This window comes from Littorina saxatilis, linkage group LG7 (genome assembly GCF_037325665.1).
Source record: "Littorina saxatilis isolate snail1 linkage group LG7, US_GU_Lsax_2.0, whole genome shotgun sequence".
In the NCBI taxonomy this organism is placed as follows: Eukaryota; Metazoa; Mollusca; class Gastropoda; order Littorinimorpha; family Littorinidae; genus Littorina; species Littorina saxatilis.
Window position 1 is genome coordinate 2,159,955 of NC_090251.1, and position 12,820 is coordinate 2,172,774.

Sequence of the window (12,820 nt, forward strand, 5' to 3'; positions counted from 1 at the left end):
TACAAAGCCGTTCTCTTTGCCAGTGACATCGTAATAATCACCAAAGCTAACATTGAAGCTCCGGTAGCAGGTAAGAGAGTGTCTCCCAACCCGTGATGCTCACAGCGTGATTGCATCAGAATACCACATGTTAAAACCGGTGTTTGAACTAGAATAACAGCCAGTAGTATTAAGAACAAGTGTCTTGTGTATGCAGCCCTCTTTCTACTGTACGCTGGCAGCAGATAATACAATAATTGAAGTCCTTCGATGCATAAGGGGCCCATAAGGGGAAAAATTGCTTTAATTCCACCCTCAAAAAGTCCCAGCCTTCAAACCGTAACAAATAACAGTACGCACTATTAAGCAAAATTATAAACCAAGCCTTGATTATTAATTTTTATTATTACACTTGTATCAAACAAGTGACCTCCACCTTTTGATTGGCGTTTTTATTACATTTGAATCGGACTTGTGGCCTTTCAAAGTTGCGGTGACCTTTGACTTTCAACAGAGGTCATATGTAACAGTGGTTTTTAAAAACATAATTTAGTTGGCTCATATATCTGAGACAAATGATCGGACAACAACCCTTTACATTATCGTGACACATATTTTTCTGAGGCACACTGGACAGTAATAGTGCAAAGGGTGGGGTTAATCAAGGGAGTGAACCCCCCCTAAAAACACCACCAACCTGTCGTTTTTTGGGTTTTTTTTAATGCCGTTTTGATCGCTCTTGCGTTTACAACCCATCTCATCAAATCGTAATTTATTTCCAGGCTACCAGCAATAAAATACCTCAACATGAGGAACAAATTTAAAATAAACTCTGGCAAAAGACGTGACGTCACAAAGTTTGAGTATGCGCAACATTTTCGTTTACCAGTGCACTTCGTTACCTGCCCATTGCTGCTTTGGGTGATATTTTTTAAATGACTATTCCTATGCAGATGTTTGTGTAATTGGCCGTTTTCAAAACATACCCATTTTTCGATTTTTCGGTCCAAAATTCAAAACGGGCACTGTCTTCCGAGACTCATAGCTCCGAAACGAACCCACTACCCTATATTTTTTTATGCTGAATGCATAGCAGACAGATCGAACTTATAAAATAACCAACTTTTGGGAGAAACCAAATTATATTTAACGGGTCCAGTGAACTACCTTAAAGAGAAAGCAATACAGAAAGAAATGCATTTCTCTACCAAGAATGAAGTTTGTCTGTCTGTGTGTTTGTGTGCGTGTTTTTTTGGTTGCGTAAGTGTTTCTCTATAAGCATCTCTACGTCTTTGTTCGCGTACATAAGTGCGTGCGTGCATGTGTGGGTGTTTCTGTGTCGATTTGTCTCACTGTGTGTATGTCTGTCATTTTGTCGGTATGTTTGTGTATGTGTGTGTGTGTGTGTGTGTGTGTGTGTGTGTGTGTGTGTGTGTGTGTGTGTGTGTGTGTGTGTGTGTGTGTGTGATTGCAATTTTTCCTCCTTTTTACATTTAGTCAAGTTTTGACTTAATGTTTTAACGTAGAGGGGGGAATCGAGACGAGGGTCGTGGTGTATGTGCGTGTGTGTGTGTGTGTCTGTAAAGGTGTGTGTAGAGCGATTCAGACTAAACTACTGGACCGATCTTTATGAAATTTGACATGAGAGTTCCTGGATAAATGTATTTGATGACGTCATATCCGGCTTTTCGTGAAAGTTGAGGCGGCACTGTCACGCTCTCATTTTTCAACCAAATTGGTTGAAATTTTGGTCAACTAATCTTCTACAAAGCCCAGACTTCGGTATTGCATTTCAGTTTGGTGGCTTAAAAATTAATGAATGACTTTGGTCATTAAAAATCTGAAAATTGTAAAAAAAATATTTTGTTTTATAAAACGATCCAAATTTACGTTCATCGTATTCTCCATCATTTTCTGATTCCAAAAACATATAAATATGTTATATTTGGATTAAAAACAAGCTCTAACAAGAAGGGCAAAGCCCATACGACTCACATGCTTGACCTCGACCTTTAGGGTAACTAAACCTAGCAATGACATCATACACTAAGAACTGCTTTACACATTTTTCCTACCAAAATACATGTGACCTTGACCCAAGGTCAAGGTCATCCAAGGTCATGCAACACAAAGCTGTTAATTCAAGACATAGGAAGTACAATGGTGCTTATTGGCTCTTTCTACCATGAGATATGGTCACTTTTAGTGGTTCACTACCTTATTTTGGTCACATTTCATAAGGGTCAAAGTGACCTTGACCTTGATCATATGTGACCAAATGTGTCTCATGATGAAAGCATAACATGTGCCCCACATAATTTTTAAGTTTGAAACAGTTATCTTCCATAGTTCAGGGTCAAGGTCACTTCAAAATATGTATACAATCCAACTTTGAAGAGCTCCTGTGACCTTGAACTTGAAGCAAGGTAAACCAAACTGGTATCAAAAGATGGGGCTTACTTTGCCCTATATATCATATGTAGGTGAGGTATTCAATCTTAAAAACTTCAGAGAAAATGGGAAAAATGTGAAAAATAGCTGTTTTTTAGGCAACATTTATGGCCCTTGCGACCTTGACCTTGAAGCAAGGTCAAGATGCTATGTATGTTTTTTGGGGCCTTGTCATCATACACCATCTTGCCAAATTTGGTACTGATAGACTGAATAGTGTCCAAGAAATATCCAACGTTAAAGTTTTCCGGACGGACGGACGGACGGACGACTCGGGTGAGTACATAGACTCACTTTTGCTTCGCATGTGAGTCAAAAATTAATAATATAAAAATTATTATCAAAATTAAATTGTCGAAATCAATTTAAAAACACTTTCATCTTATTCCTTGTTAGTTCCTGATTCCAAAAACATATAGATATAATGATATGTTTGGATTAAAAACACGCTCAGAAAGTTAAAACGAAGAGAGGTACAGAAAAGCGTGCTATCCTTCTCAGCGCAACTACTACCCCGCTCTTCTTGTCAATTTCACACAAAAAAACAGATAATGACGTCATTTTAAGTGGCACAAACGTGTACATGAATGCCTTCCCTTTTGAATGATTTACAGTTATATAATTTCTGTCAAGCGGTTTAAGTTTTATGTCCGTTTTATGAACCCAACCCTCAAAACAAGAATAGTAACGCCAAAGAAGGAAAACATACACACAAACCAACGTTTTTCTCACCGGTGGTTTGGAATATTGCCCCAAAACTTTCGATTTAGTGTTGTGGTGTTAAAATCTATCAGAAAAAAGTGTTTGCTAACGTGACGCCAAAAAGTAACCAAAACGGTCCTTAGCCGACTGACTAGTGTTTATACAACTCCTCTAATGCAACCGAGGGGTGGATTAAATCTAGTTGATTATTTTTAGACAAGTGAGAAATTAGAACGAACTACTTTGATTACACCAAAATCACACGTGGATTATTCGAAGTAAGAATAAAGAGGGCTAAAAAAATAATCAATACTAGAATTTATTTTTAGAACATGACATCATTTGAAACCCAGACGATTGGACCCTGTTGCGGAAGAATACAACGTAGACTCAAAACTGTAACAACAATGGCTGACGTGTATAAAGTACAGGTTTGTTTCTGTGACTAGTCGACAGACGATGCCATTTGCTTTGTGTGTGTTTTTGTTGTTGCTTACTGTACATGATACACATTACGTGTAAAATCCAGTTCTTTAACAGGCAACAAACCTTGCAAATTTCCAGAAGCTGCAATCTGAAGCAACCTATCTCTGATTCTAGCAGACGATCTCTCCAATGAACACAAAATCAGCAAACTCTCCTGTCACATTTAACGTCCATTGTATAGTGCTATGTTGAAATGAAGTTACCGGTCTGAAACATTTAGGCGTTTCTTCTGAGACTATCCTTGTTCTCTTATCATCTACAGATTTACCGCAGTCTTCGATCACCACGCGAATTCCCAACAGAAGTCAGACTTTCGAAAACACATAAGCAAGCATGATACGTCATGACGTCATATGATTCCAAGCATATTGACGAAATGCTAAACATCCCGTTATCTTGAGTTGTCTCCGTAATACATGTCCGCGGGTTTTTCAATGTTCGGTTATTTCCGTGACTTCATGCATTCTGGTAATTGTTGCTGACAAAAACATGATTTTAACACAGAATTTAATGTCAGAATAGTATATAAACGCTCTTGTGTTTTCATCGTAGCAATAGGGTCCGATATTTAGACGAGACAAGTATAATGCTGACGAGTTATAATCAAAATTGATATACATGTTAAAACTGTGATACATACATGTATGTAATAAATATGTTTAAAAACAAAGAATTTACTCTTTCCTGAGTGTGTGATTTTTGTCGCGTGTTTCTTTCAGGCGAGATATTCTTTCGGCTAGCCACTCGTGAAAATAGGAGGCGAGATTGTTTATGAAACGGTTTGGTGGCTAGCTACACAAGAATTAAACTGCACTGGTCGGTAAAAAAAACAAGTCGTGGACAGCTAGTTGGATGGGCAGCTGAGTGGCCGCCATGTTTTCTTGCCAAGCAAGCAAGCCTAAAGCTACCCAGCGTTTGAGGCGAGAATTCTAGCGTCACTCGCGGCGAGATGTGCCCAAGAAATGGTACTTCCTCGCCCTACTCGCCAATCTCGCCTTTCCTCGCCTGTAAGAAACAGACGACTGGTGAGGTCAGTCTAAATTTGAAATTAATTCATGACTGTTTGAATGTCTTAGAGAAAAAATCACTTGTACTTGAACTCAACCACAGAAATAAACTTTTTTTCTCTGGGCAAATTAATTTTGCATTTACATTGCACACATAATTTAGTTGACTTAAAAAGCTACAACTTTCAGCTTCCAGCACAGCTAGTTTATACAAGAAGGGCAAAGCCCATACGACTCACATGCTTTAAACATTTTCCTACCAAAATACATGTGACCTTGACCCAAGGTCAAGGTCATCCAAGGTCATGCAACACAAAGCTTTTAATTCAAGACATAGGAAGTACAATGGTGCTTATTGGCTCTTTCTACCATGAGATATGGTCACTTTTAGTGGTTCACTACCTTATTTTGGTCTCATTTCATAAGGGTCAAAGTGACCTTGACCTTGATCATATGTGACCAAATGTGTCTCATGATGAAAGCATAACATGTGCCCCACATAATTTTTAAGTTTGAAACAGTTATCTTCCATAGTTCAGGGTCAAGGTCACTTCAAAATATGTATACAATCCAACTTTTAAGAGCTCCTGTGACCTTGACCTTGAAGCAAGGTAAACCAAACTGGTATCACAAGATGGGGCTTACTTTGCCCTATATATCATATATAGGTGAGGTATTCAATCTCAAAAACTTCAGAGAAAATGGGAAAAATGTGAAAAATAGCTGTTTTTTAGGCAACATTTATGGCCCCTGCGACCTTGACCTTGAAGCAAGGTCAAGATGCTATGTATGTTTTTTGGGGCCTTGTCATCATACACCATCTTGCCAAATTTGGTACTGATAGACTGAATAGTGTCCAAGAAATATCCAACGTTAAAGTTTTCCGGACGGACGGACGGACGGACGGACGTCCGGACGGACGGACGGACGGACGTCCGGACGGACGGACGGACGACTCGGGTGAGTACATAGACTCACTTTTGCTTCGCATGTGAGTCAAAAAACGAGCAAACAACAATAAAACACATTAAAACGAATTCTTCCATGTAACAGTCTTCAATATAATTAAAAAAAATTAAATAACAAGCAAACAAACAAACAAAAACAAGTGACTGCAGATGTAACCCCAAAACTAGCCATTACTAGCTGACATGTCTTGATTCTGGAACTAACCACCACTGCAACCCTCCAGTCAGAATCGTATGCTTGTCCATGAAAGTAGGTCAACTAAGCAGGGGGCTGCTACTCACTTCCTGCACCAATCCTTTTCTTAGCCATCTTGAATCTTGATTCTCAAAGAGACGGAGAGGCGGGGCTAACAGTGGGAGGAGCCATAATCATAACGACCGCGTTTTACAAAGTGAAACGATCACTGCAGACGAACATTACGTACGTTTGGAAACCTATTGCATTGTGGTTCTTGAGTTTACCTGGGGGCATTTTAACCCAGGAATGAACTTTATTTTAAGTTAAAGCTTGCTGTTTCTTCAACAACAACAGCCAACATTTCTTTTAGACTAGAGTCATGTTACGAACATATGACTGGTAAATCGTCTAAGTTCTCTTTTAATCTAAACTTCGGGTAAGTTCAAAGCCTGTTCATCAACAAAAGTAAAGTTAAGAAGTGTACATACCTGCTTGTCTAAGAATAATGACGTTGTGTCCAAGCTCGACTAATTCCCGTGCTTCTTCCATCGGACAAGTCGAACGGGCGGTCAAAGAACGCCCATTGCCGGAGCAGACGGTTTTCTGAGCATGCGCTGTAAAACTTTTACTGCGGAACGCTCCGGATGTAACCTTTTGTGGTCTTTGAACCTGGTTAACTGCCAGTAGGTTTCGATCTTCGCAATGTTAAGCTCAAAGAGAATGTTTTGTGTATCATTTCACGGGGTTTGAGGCTGCTGTGTCCCTCATCAGTTATGTTGGACTAATTGCAGGCCGCTAGAATGTTGTACACCCTTGAGAGCGTACGAAAAGCAGAAAACATCAGCGCGAGTTCCACTTTCCATTCGTCGAGGCTCGAGGTTCCTCTCATGGAGTGGTGTGGACACCGACCCCGTTCTTGACAAACTTCTCGAAGTTGGTGAATGGTTATTTCGAGTTTGTTGCATGAAGTGAAAGCTTAATCATTTTTGTTTGTGTGTGAGGTTCGTGCGTTCGGGAAGGGGGTGCAGAAAGTGATGTAGAAAGCTTGAAACGGAGCGAGTCGGCAGTGCGGAGCACTCTGCGTTATATTCCTTGTACTTGTAGTATATAGTAGTAGTATTTCGTAGTAGTGGACTGTAAATAATGATCGACCGGCGATTTGATACAAGCTCCTGTGGGCAAGTGCGAGCTTTTACGGACTGTTCCCACTCGCTGCGTCTGCTCCTCGCATCTTCGGGCCTTGGGGCGGGGACGTAGCTCAGTTGGTAGCGCGCTGGCTTTGTAGCCAGTTGGTCGCTATCAGCGTGGGTTCGATCCCCACGTTCGGCGAGAGATTTATTTCTCGGAGTCAACTTTGTGCAGACTCTCTTCGGTGTCCGAACACCCCCGTATGCACAAATGCGCACGAAAAAGATCCCACGTTCACAGCGAAAGTATCAGGGCTTGGAAAACACGAAGACACGCATGCATCATCTCTCGTCTCCTATTATCATGATCGTATTTCGATACTTTGACGAGACAAACCCAATGCTGGTGTGTCGAAGAAGACAGCCACAGCGGGCTTGTTCGAATCAAAGTATCACACCATATCTTCAACGTATTACCAATACCTGTCCCAATATAGACCAGTTGGTCTAAGAGGACGTTAAACCCTAATACTCAGTCAGTCATCTTCGGGCCTTTGAAGGGGTGGGAATGGAATGCATCTGGGTGTATGTTTGCATTGGTAATAAGGGTTTTGGGTTGAAAAATGGGGTTTAGATGCACTTTAATGGCTTTTTTAGCGAGTGCTTATCGACAATTAATGACCGGTAATTTTTAATGAGTTGGGGCATTCTGACCAATCACAGGATCTGTTTCATTAAAACGCCAACTCGATTGAATTACAATATTGTATAACATGTACTTGTTTGGGTTGTTTCCTTACACACTTTTCTAAATACGTTTTAATAATCTATTCATAGAAAAGTAACCTCAAGAATGGACTCCATTTATTCGTCTGAGTGATTTTCATTGTTCTATGAGTCGTCGTTTCTTCTCGCAAGTATAGCCTTTTTAAAATGATAAGCCAAGCTGGTGATTTTAGGTAAAGGAGGGTATTCAGGCGATAAACGGATTTAGGGGTGTATACATTAGGAGATAACAATACAACGCGAGGTAAGGCTAGACATCAGAAAAAAAGACAAATAATAAGTGCATGCACTAATCACCATATCCGTAAAGCTGAACAGAAGAGTAGACATGCCATTTTTCAGTATTAAAAAGATGTAACCTGTTCATACCTACAACCTTCACGGTTTTCCGCCGGGTCAATACATTTATGAGCATTATAATAGGAAAACTGCTACAATATAATAAAAACAAATATATGAGTTGTTCTTTGCTACTGGTGACAAGTGGGGGTCAGTTCACACGGACGCATTTTTCAACACAGTCTAAGGGAGAAACTGGTCACAAAGCACCCAGTACATGGCAGAGAGATAGGAAAATCGGCACAATCAAAGAAAATACCAAAATCATTCAATAGATATGGAAATATTAAGATTTACTGTGAAAATGCAGCAAAAATGGCGTCCAAAAACGGGAACGCACACTTGGTGAGTCTTTGAAGACTTATTTCCCGTTCTGTGTTTTTGATAATAGTCGTGTTTGTGCTGTTTTTGTTGAAATAGTATCTAATAAAACTGATGCAGTTCTTGAAATGTTGCAAATTATTGTTGTCTTTGTGAAATGCGAGTGTTCTGAGGCCTAATCTGCATACGGCTGATGTCCCACATAAAGTACCCCACTTTGATCAGCGTATCACTCCAAATGAGCTTCATAGTAGACAAGAGGCGAAGCCTTCAAGGCTCACGTAAGAAATAGACAAACAGTAACACAAACTCAATCACTCCGTCACACATACACACCCACACACACAGTAAGCTTAGGTGACACTGTGCAAGAAAGAGAGACTCTAGATCTGTCTGTCTGCATGTAGCCTACTTACAGGGACACGACTGCCAAATAGTCTCGGCCCGCTCAAAATAACAATGACCGAGACCACACACACCACGCGAGAGAGAAAGACTACAGGGAGGCATGCCGTCATTGACGTCAAACACTTTTGACCGTGACGTAATCTTATGCGAGCTTTATCCATAGTCTTGGATAACCACTCACACATAGACTCGGAAATGTTAAAGTTTCTACCACAGACATACACACACACGCACGCACACACACACACACACACACACACACACACGCACAAACGCACAGACAGACAAAGTTACGATCGCATAGGCTACACTTCGTGAGCCAAAAAGCAGATACACTACCAAAAAACACTGCATAACAGATCTACAAGACTGAGCCAGAATCATTGAAATTTACTTCCTGTATAAAATATTGCAATCAAATTTGCTCACGCCGTCCCACATGCAACGCAGGTTACCTTTGCCTTTGATTCAAAGTAACTCCACGCTAACTGAATTACCATCGAAACGCAGATAACGAACTGATTCGGAGATTACACGCCACACATTTATGATATTTTACACACACATTTCAACTGTGTTGTTTCGCGATAAACAGCCATAAACAAACAAATGTGGCGCCGTCACGTCGCTTCGGAAGGAGAAACACAGGTTACCAAGAGATTGTTTCCGATACCTGTCGGATTAAAATCATCGTTTTTCACGAATGAAGGCTCTTTGGCAGATCTGGTGAGTTGGAAACTGTCTATGAATGTTTCATTTAATGTCAAATGCGTACATACTTGTCGATATTGTCACCTTTGGGCTCATAAATGAAGTCAATGGTCGTGTTTTCCTAAAGTGACTTTTGTCAGCAAAGAACATACTGTGCTTTGATCATTGACTGAGAAGAATCTTCCGATGACACTAGTTCATTTCACTACGCGACTGCAGATCTGCAAGGAAACTTATGGCAGGGGAAATAAGCTTCTGAAGACGAATAAGCGGAGTAACTGTTCTTCAACGGATTGCTCTCATTGATCTAAATATTTAGATCTTGTCGTCTGCTAGTCTGCTAGTAAGTAGTCTTCGGTCGTGTGAAAGTCACATCTATTTCGACAGTGTGCATCGATCCGTGTAGTGAAATGTTGATCTTTGATGATTTGGCAACATAACTTCGCTAAATGTGCTTCGAGTCTATCTCCCGGTTAACCATTTGAAAACGTCTTTTAACAAGACCATGTTTCGACAGCCCAGACGGGTCGATAGCTCACAGGGTATATAATTCATAATGTTTTCCGCCGTATTTTGAAGAATCCTTTCAAATTTGCTATTCCAAAAGTACCCTATGACACGACTCGAGTGGCAAAGAACATTCTCTGCAATTCCTGTCTCAGTCCGTGCAGCCGTTTCGGGTCCTATCGTCATCATACAAACATACACACAGACACACAAGAACCAGCTTTAAACGTTAGATTATGTAAGAACCATGTGAACCAGTGATGTTTTCTTATGTAGGCTACAACAGATACTACAGTATTTCTGCTTTATGAAAAGCTATATTTCAAAAACAAAACTAGAGATTTGAATTTTGACCACTTTTCCCCCTTTCTGTCACCAGTACTGAAGAACAACTCACATATATATGTAAACAGAGAAAAAAAGACTATCCCCCACCTCCTCCAAGACAGTGTCCACCTCTGCCTTGACCATGGAGCCGGGGCAACCTTTCATCCTGGCGAAGAAGCTGAGGTTGGTCTGCACGGTCAGCGAGCCGAAGAGGACGTCGTGCTGCGGACACAGCCCCAAGCTCTGCCTGATGGTCGGCATGTCCGTGCGGATGTCCATCCCGTGGACGTAGGCCGTGCCGGCGGTGGGCGGGAGGAAGCCGGTCAGCATGGACATGGTGGTAGTCTTGCCCGCCCCGTTGTGCCCCAGCAGTACCGTGATCTGACCCTCGTACATCTTCAGCGACACGTCCCTCACCGCAACCTGGTGCAAACACAACGTTATTTGTACATCTTCAGCGACACGTCCCTCACCGCAACCTGGTGCAAACACAACGTTATTCGTACATCTTCAGCGACACGTCCCTCACCGCAACCTGGTGCAAACACAACGTTATTCGTACATCTTCAGCGACACGTCCCTCACCGCAACCTGGTGCAAACACAACGTTATTCGTACATCTTCAGCGACAGGTCCCTCACCGCAACCTGGTGCAAACACAACGTTATTCGTACATCTTCAGCGACACGTCCCTCACCGCAACCTGGTGCAAACAAAACGTTATTCGTACATCTTCAGCGACAGGTCCCTCACCGCACCCTGGTGCAAACACAACGTTATTCGTACATCTTCAGCGACACGTCCCTCACCGCAACCTGGTGCAAACACAACGTTATTCGTACATCTTCAGCGACACGTCCCTCACCACAACCTGGTGCAAACACAACGTTATTCGTACATCTTCAGCGACACGTCCCTCACCGCAACCTGGTGCAAACACAACGTTATTCGTACATCTTCAGCGACACGTCCCTCACCGCAACCTGGTGCAAACACAACGTTATTCGTACATCTTCAGCGACACGTCCCTCACCGCAACCTGGTGCAAACACAACGTTATTCGTACATCTTCAGCGACACGTCCCTCACCGCAACCTGGTGCAAACACAACGTTATTCGTACATCTTCAGCGACAGGTCCCTCACCGCAACCTGGTGCAAACACAACTATTCAATACATGTAGTTGGGAAATAACTCTGTCGGGTTTGTATGGGTTGAGAAAGAGTGAACACCCTTGCATTTAGTTGGAAAAACAAACCACACGTGTTTCAGACACACCTCTCGCTGGTGACTGGCCTGTGGATAGTTTATCACATAAGCTTTTTCTTCTTCAGCGTTCCAGGATTGTCTGGTTACGTGTGAGCTTGTTTGCCCATTTGGGTTCCCTACACTATACTCTGAGAGCATAGTCAGCTTCACTCCGCCTTCGTTGGGTAGGCATGCTGGGTATTTTCGTGTTTTCATAACCCACGGAACTCTGATAAAGATTACAGGATCTTTTACGTGCGCACTTGGTCTTGTGCTTGCGTGTACACACGAAGGGGGTTCAGTCCCGAGCAGGTCTTCACATAAGTTGACCTGGGAGATCGGAAAAATCTCCACTCTTAACCCACCAGGCGGCAGCAACCGGGATTCGAACTCACGACCTCCCGATTAGGAGGCCGACGTCTTACCACAACGCCACTGCGCCCGTCGTCCCATAAGCAAAACTATATTCATTTATTTTTTTTACAATTACCACATTTAAAACATTTTATTCCTTTTTTACGGGTCACATGATGAAACTGTAACTAACCATTGGTCAAACATGCACCCTATATCAATTGATATATCGCAGGAAGTCGTCAATACACATCTATGGTCAAAGCCAAGTGATATCTCGCAGGAAGTGACTAATCACTTATGGGTGCCATCTTTAGACGGTCACTTCAAACATAGTGGAGCGAGATATTTCCCATAAACATTCTTTGATGATGAATTGAATACACAACAAATTGTCAAAAAAGAAAAAAAGCATGCCCAATCTTTTGTACGCAGTCATGTGTCCCAGAAATTGGATCTGAAGTCTTACCGACGGGGGTTGCATTCAATGGTAATTTAGCAGAAATACAACAAGAGACTCAAGCAGCAGAACTGGATAATTTTGACAATTTGATAGAGATTTCACCCCCTAGCGAGATAGAAGCAAAAGTGTCTGCAGGCACAATGGTTTACGCCGCACCAGCCCTGAGATTAAAACATAACTGACCTGACGACTCGATGAAGAAAACAGAGGGAATGAAAGGGAGAGACTGGAAGAGGAAGAGTTGAGTCACATTCACTGTGCATAATTCCTACCTGGATCATTGCGACTCACGCATTGTTACATAATCGCAAGTCTTTCAGCAGAGACAGTTCTGTGAAAGTAAAAGACAATTCTCTGAAATTATGATAACTTCAATGTCCATTGTTCAGTGAAAACGACCATCTGAGTTAATGTCAAGAAGAAGTTCTGAAACACGTCACGTTCCACATCAAAAGACG

At 41.7% G+C, this 12,820-nt stretch overlaps 1 protein-coding gene across 1 annotated transcript in view; it reads right to left on the bottom strand.

The window, feature by feature from the left end:
• Positions 1-12,820, bottom strand: part of LOC138970442 (phospholipid-transporting ATPase ABCA3-like) — a 93,348-nt gene that overhangs the window by 76,229 nt on the left and 4,299 nt on the right. The window contains exon 3 of the mRNA XM_070342901.1: positions 10,406-10,720. Within this exon, the coding sequence (XP_070199002.1) occupies positions 10,406-10,720 (315 nt within the window). The remainder of the gene's footprint in view (positions 1-10,405; positions 10,721-12,820) is intronic.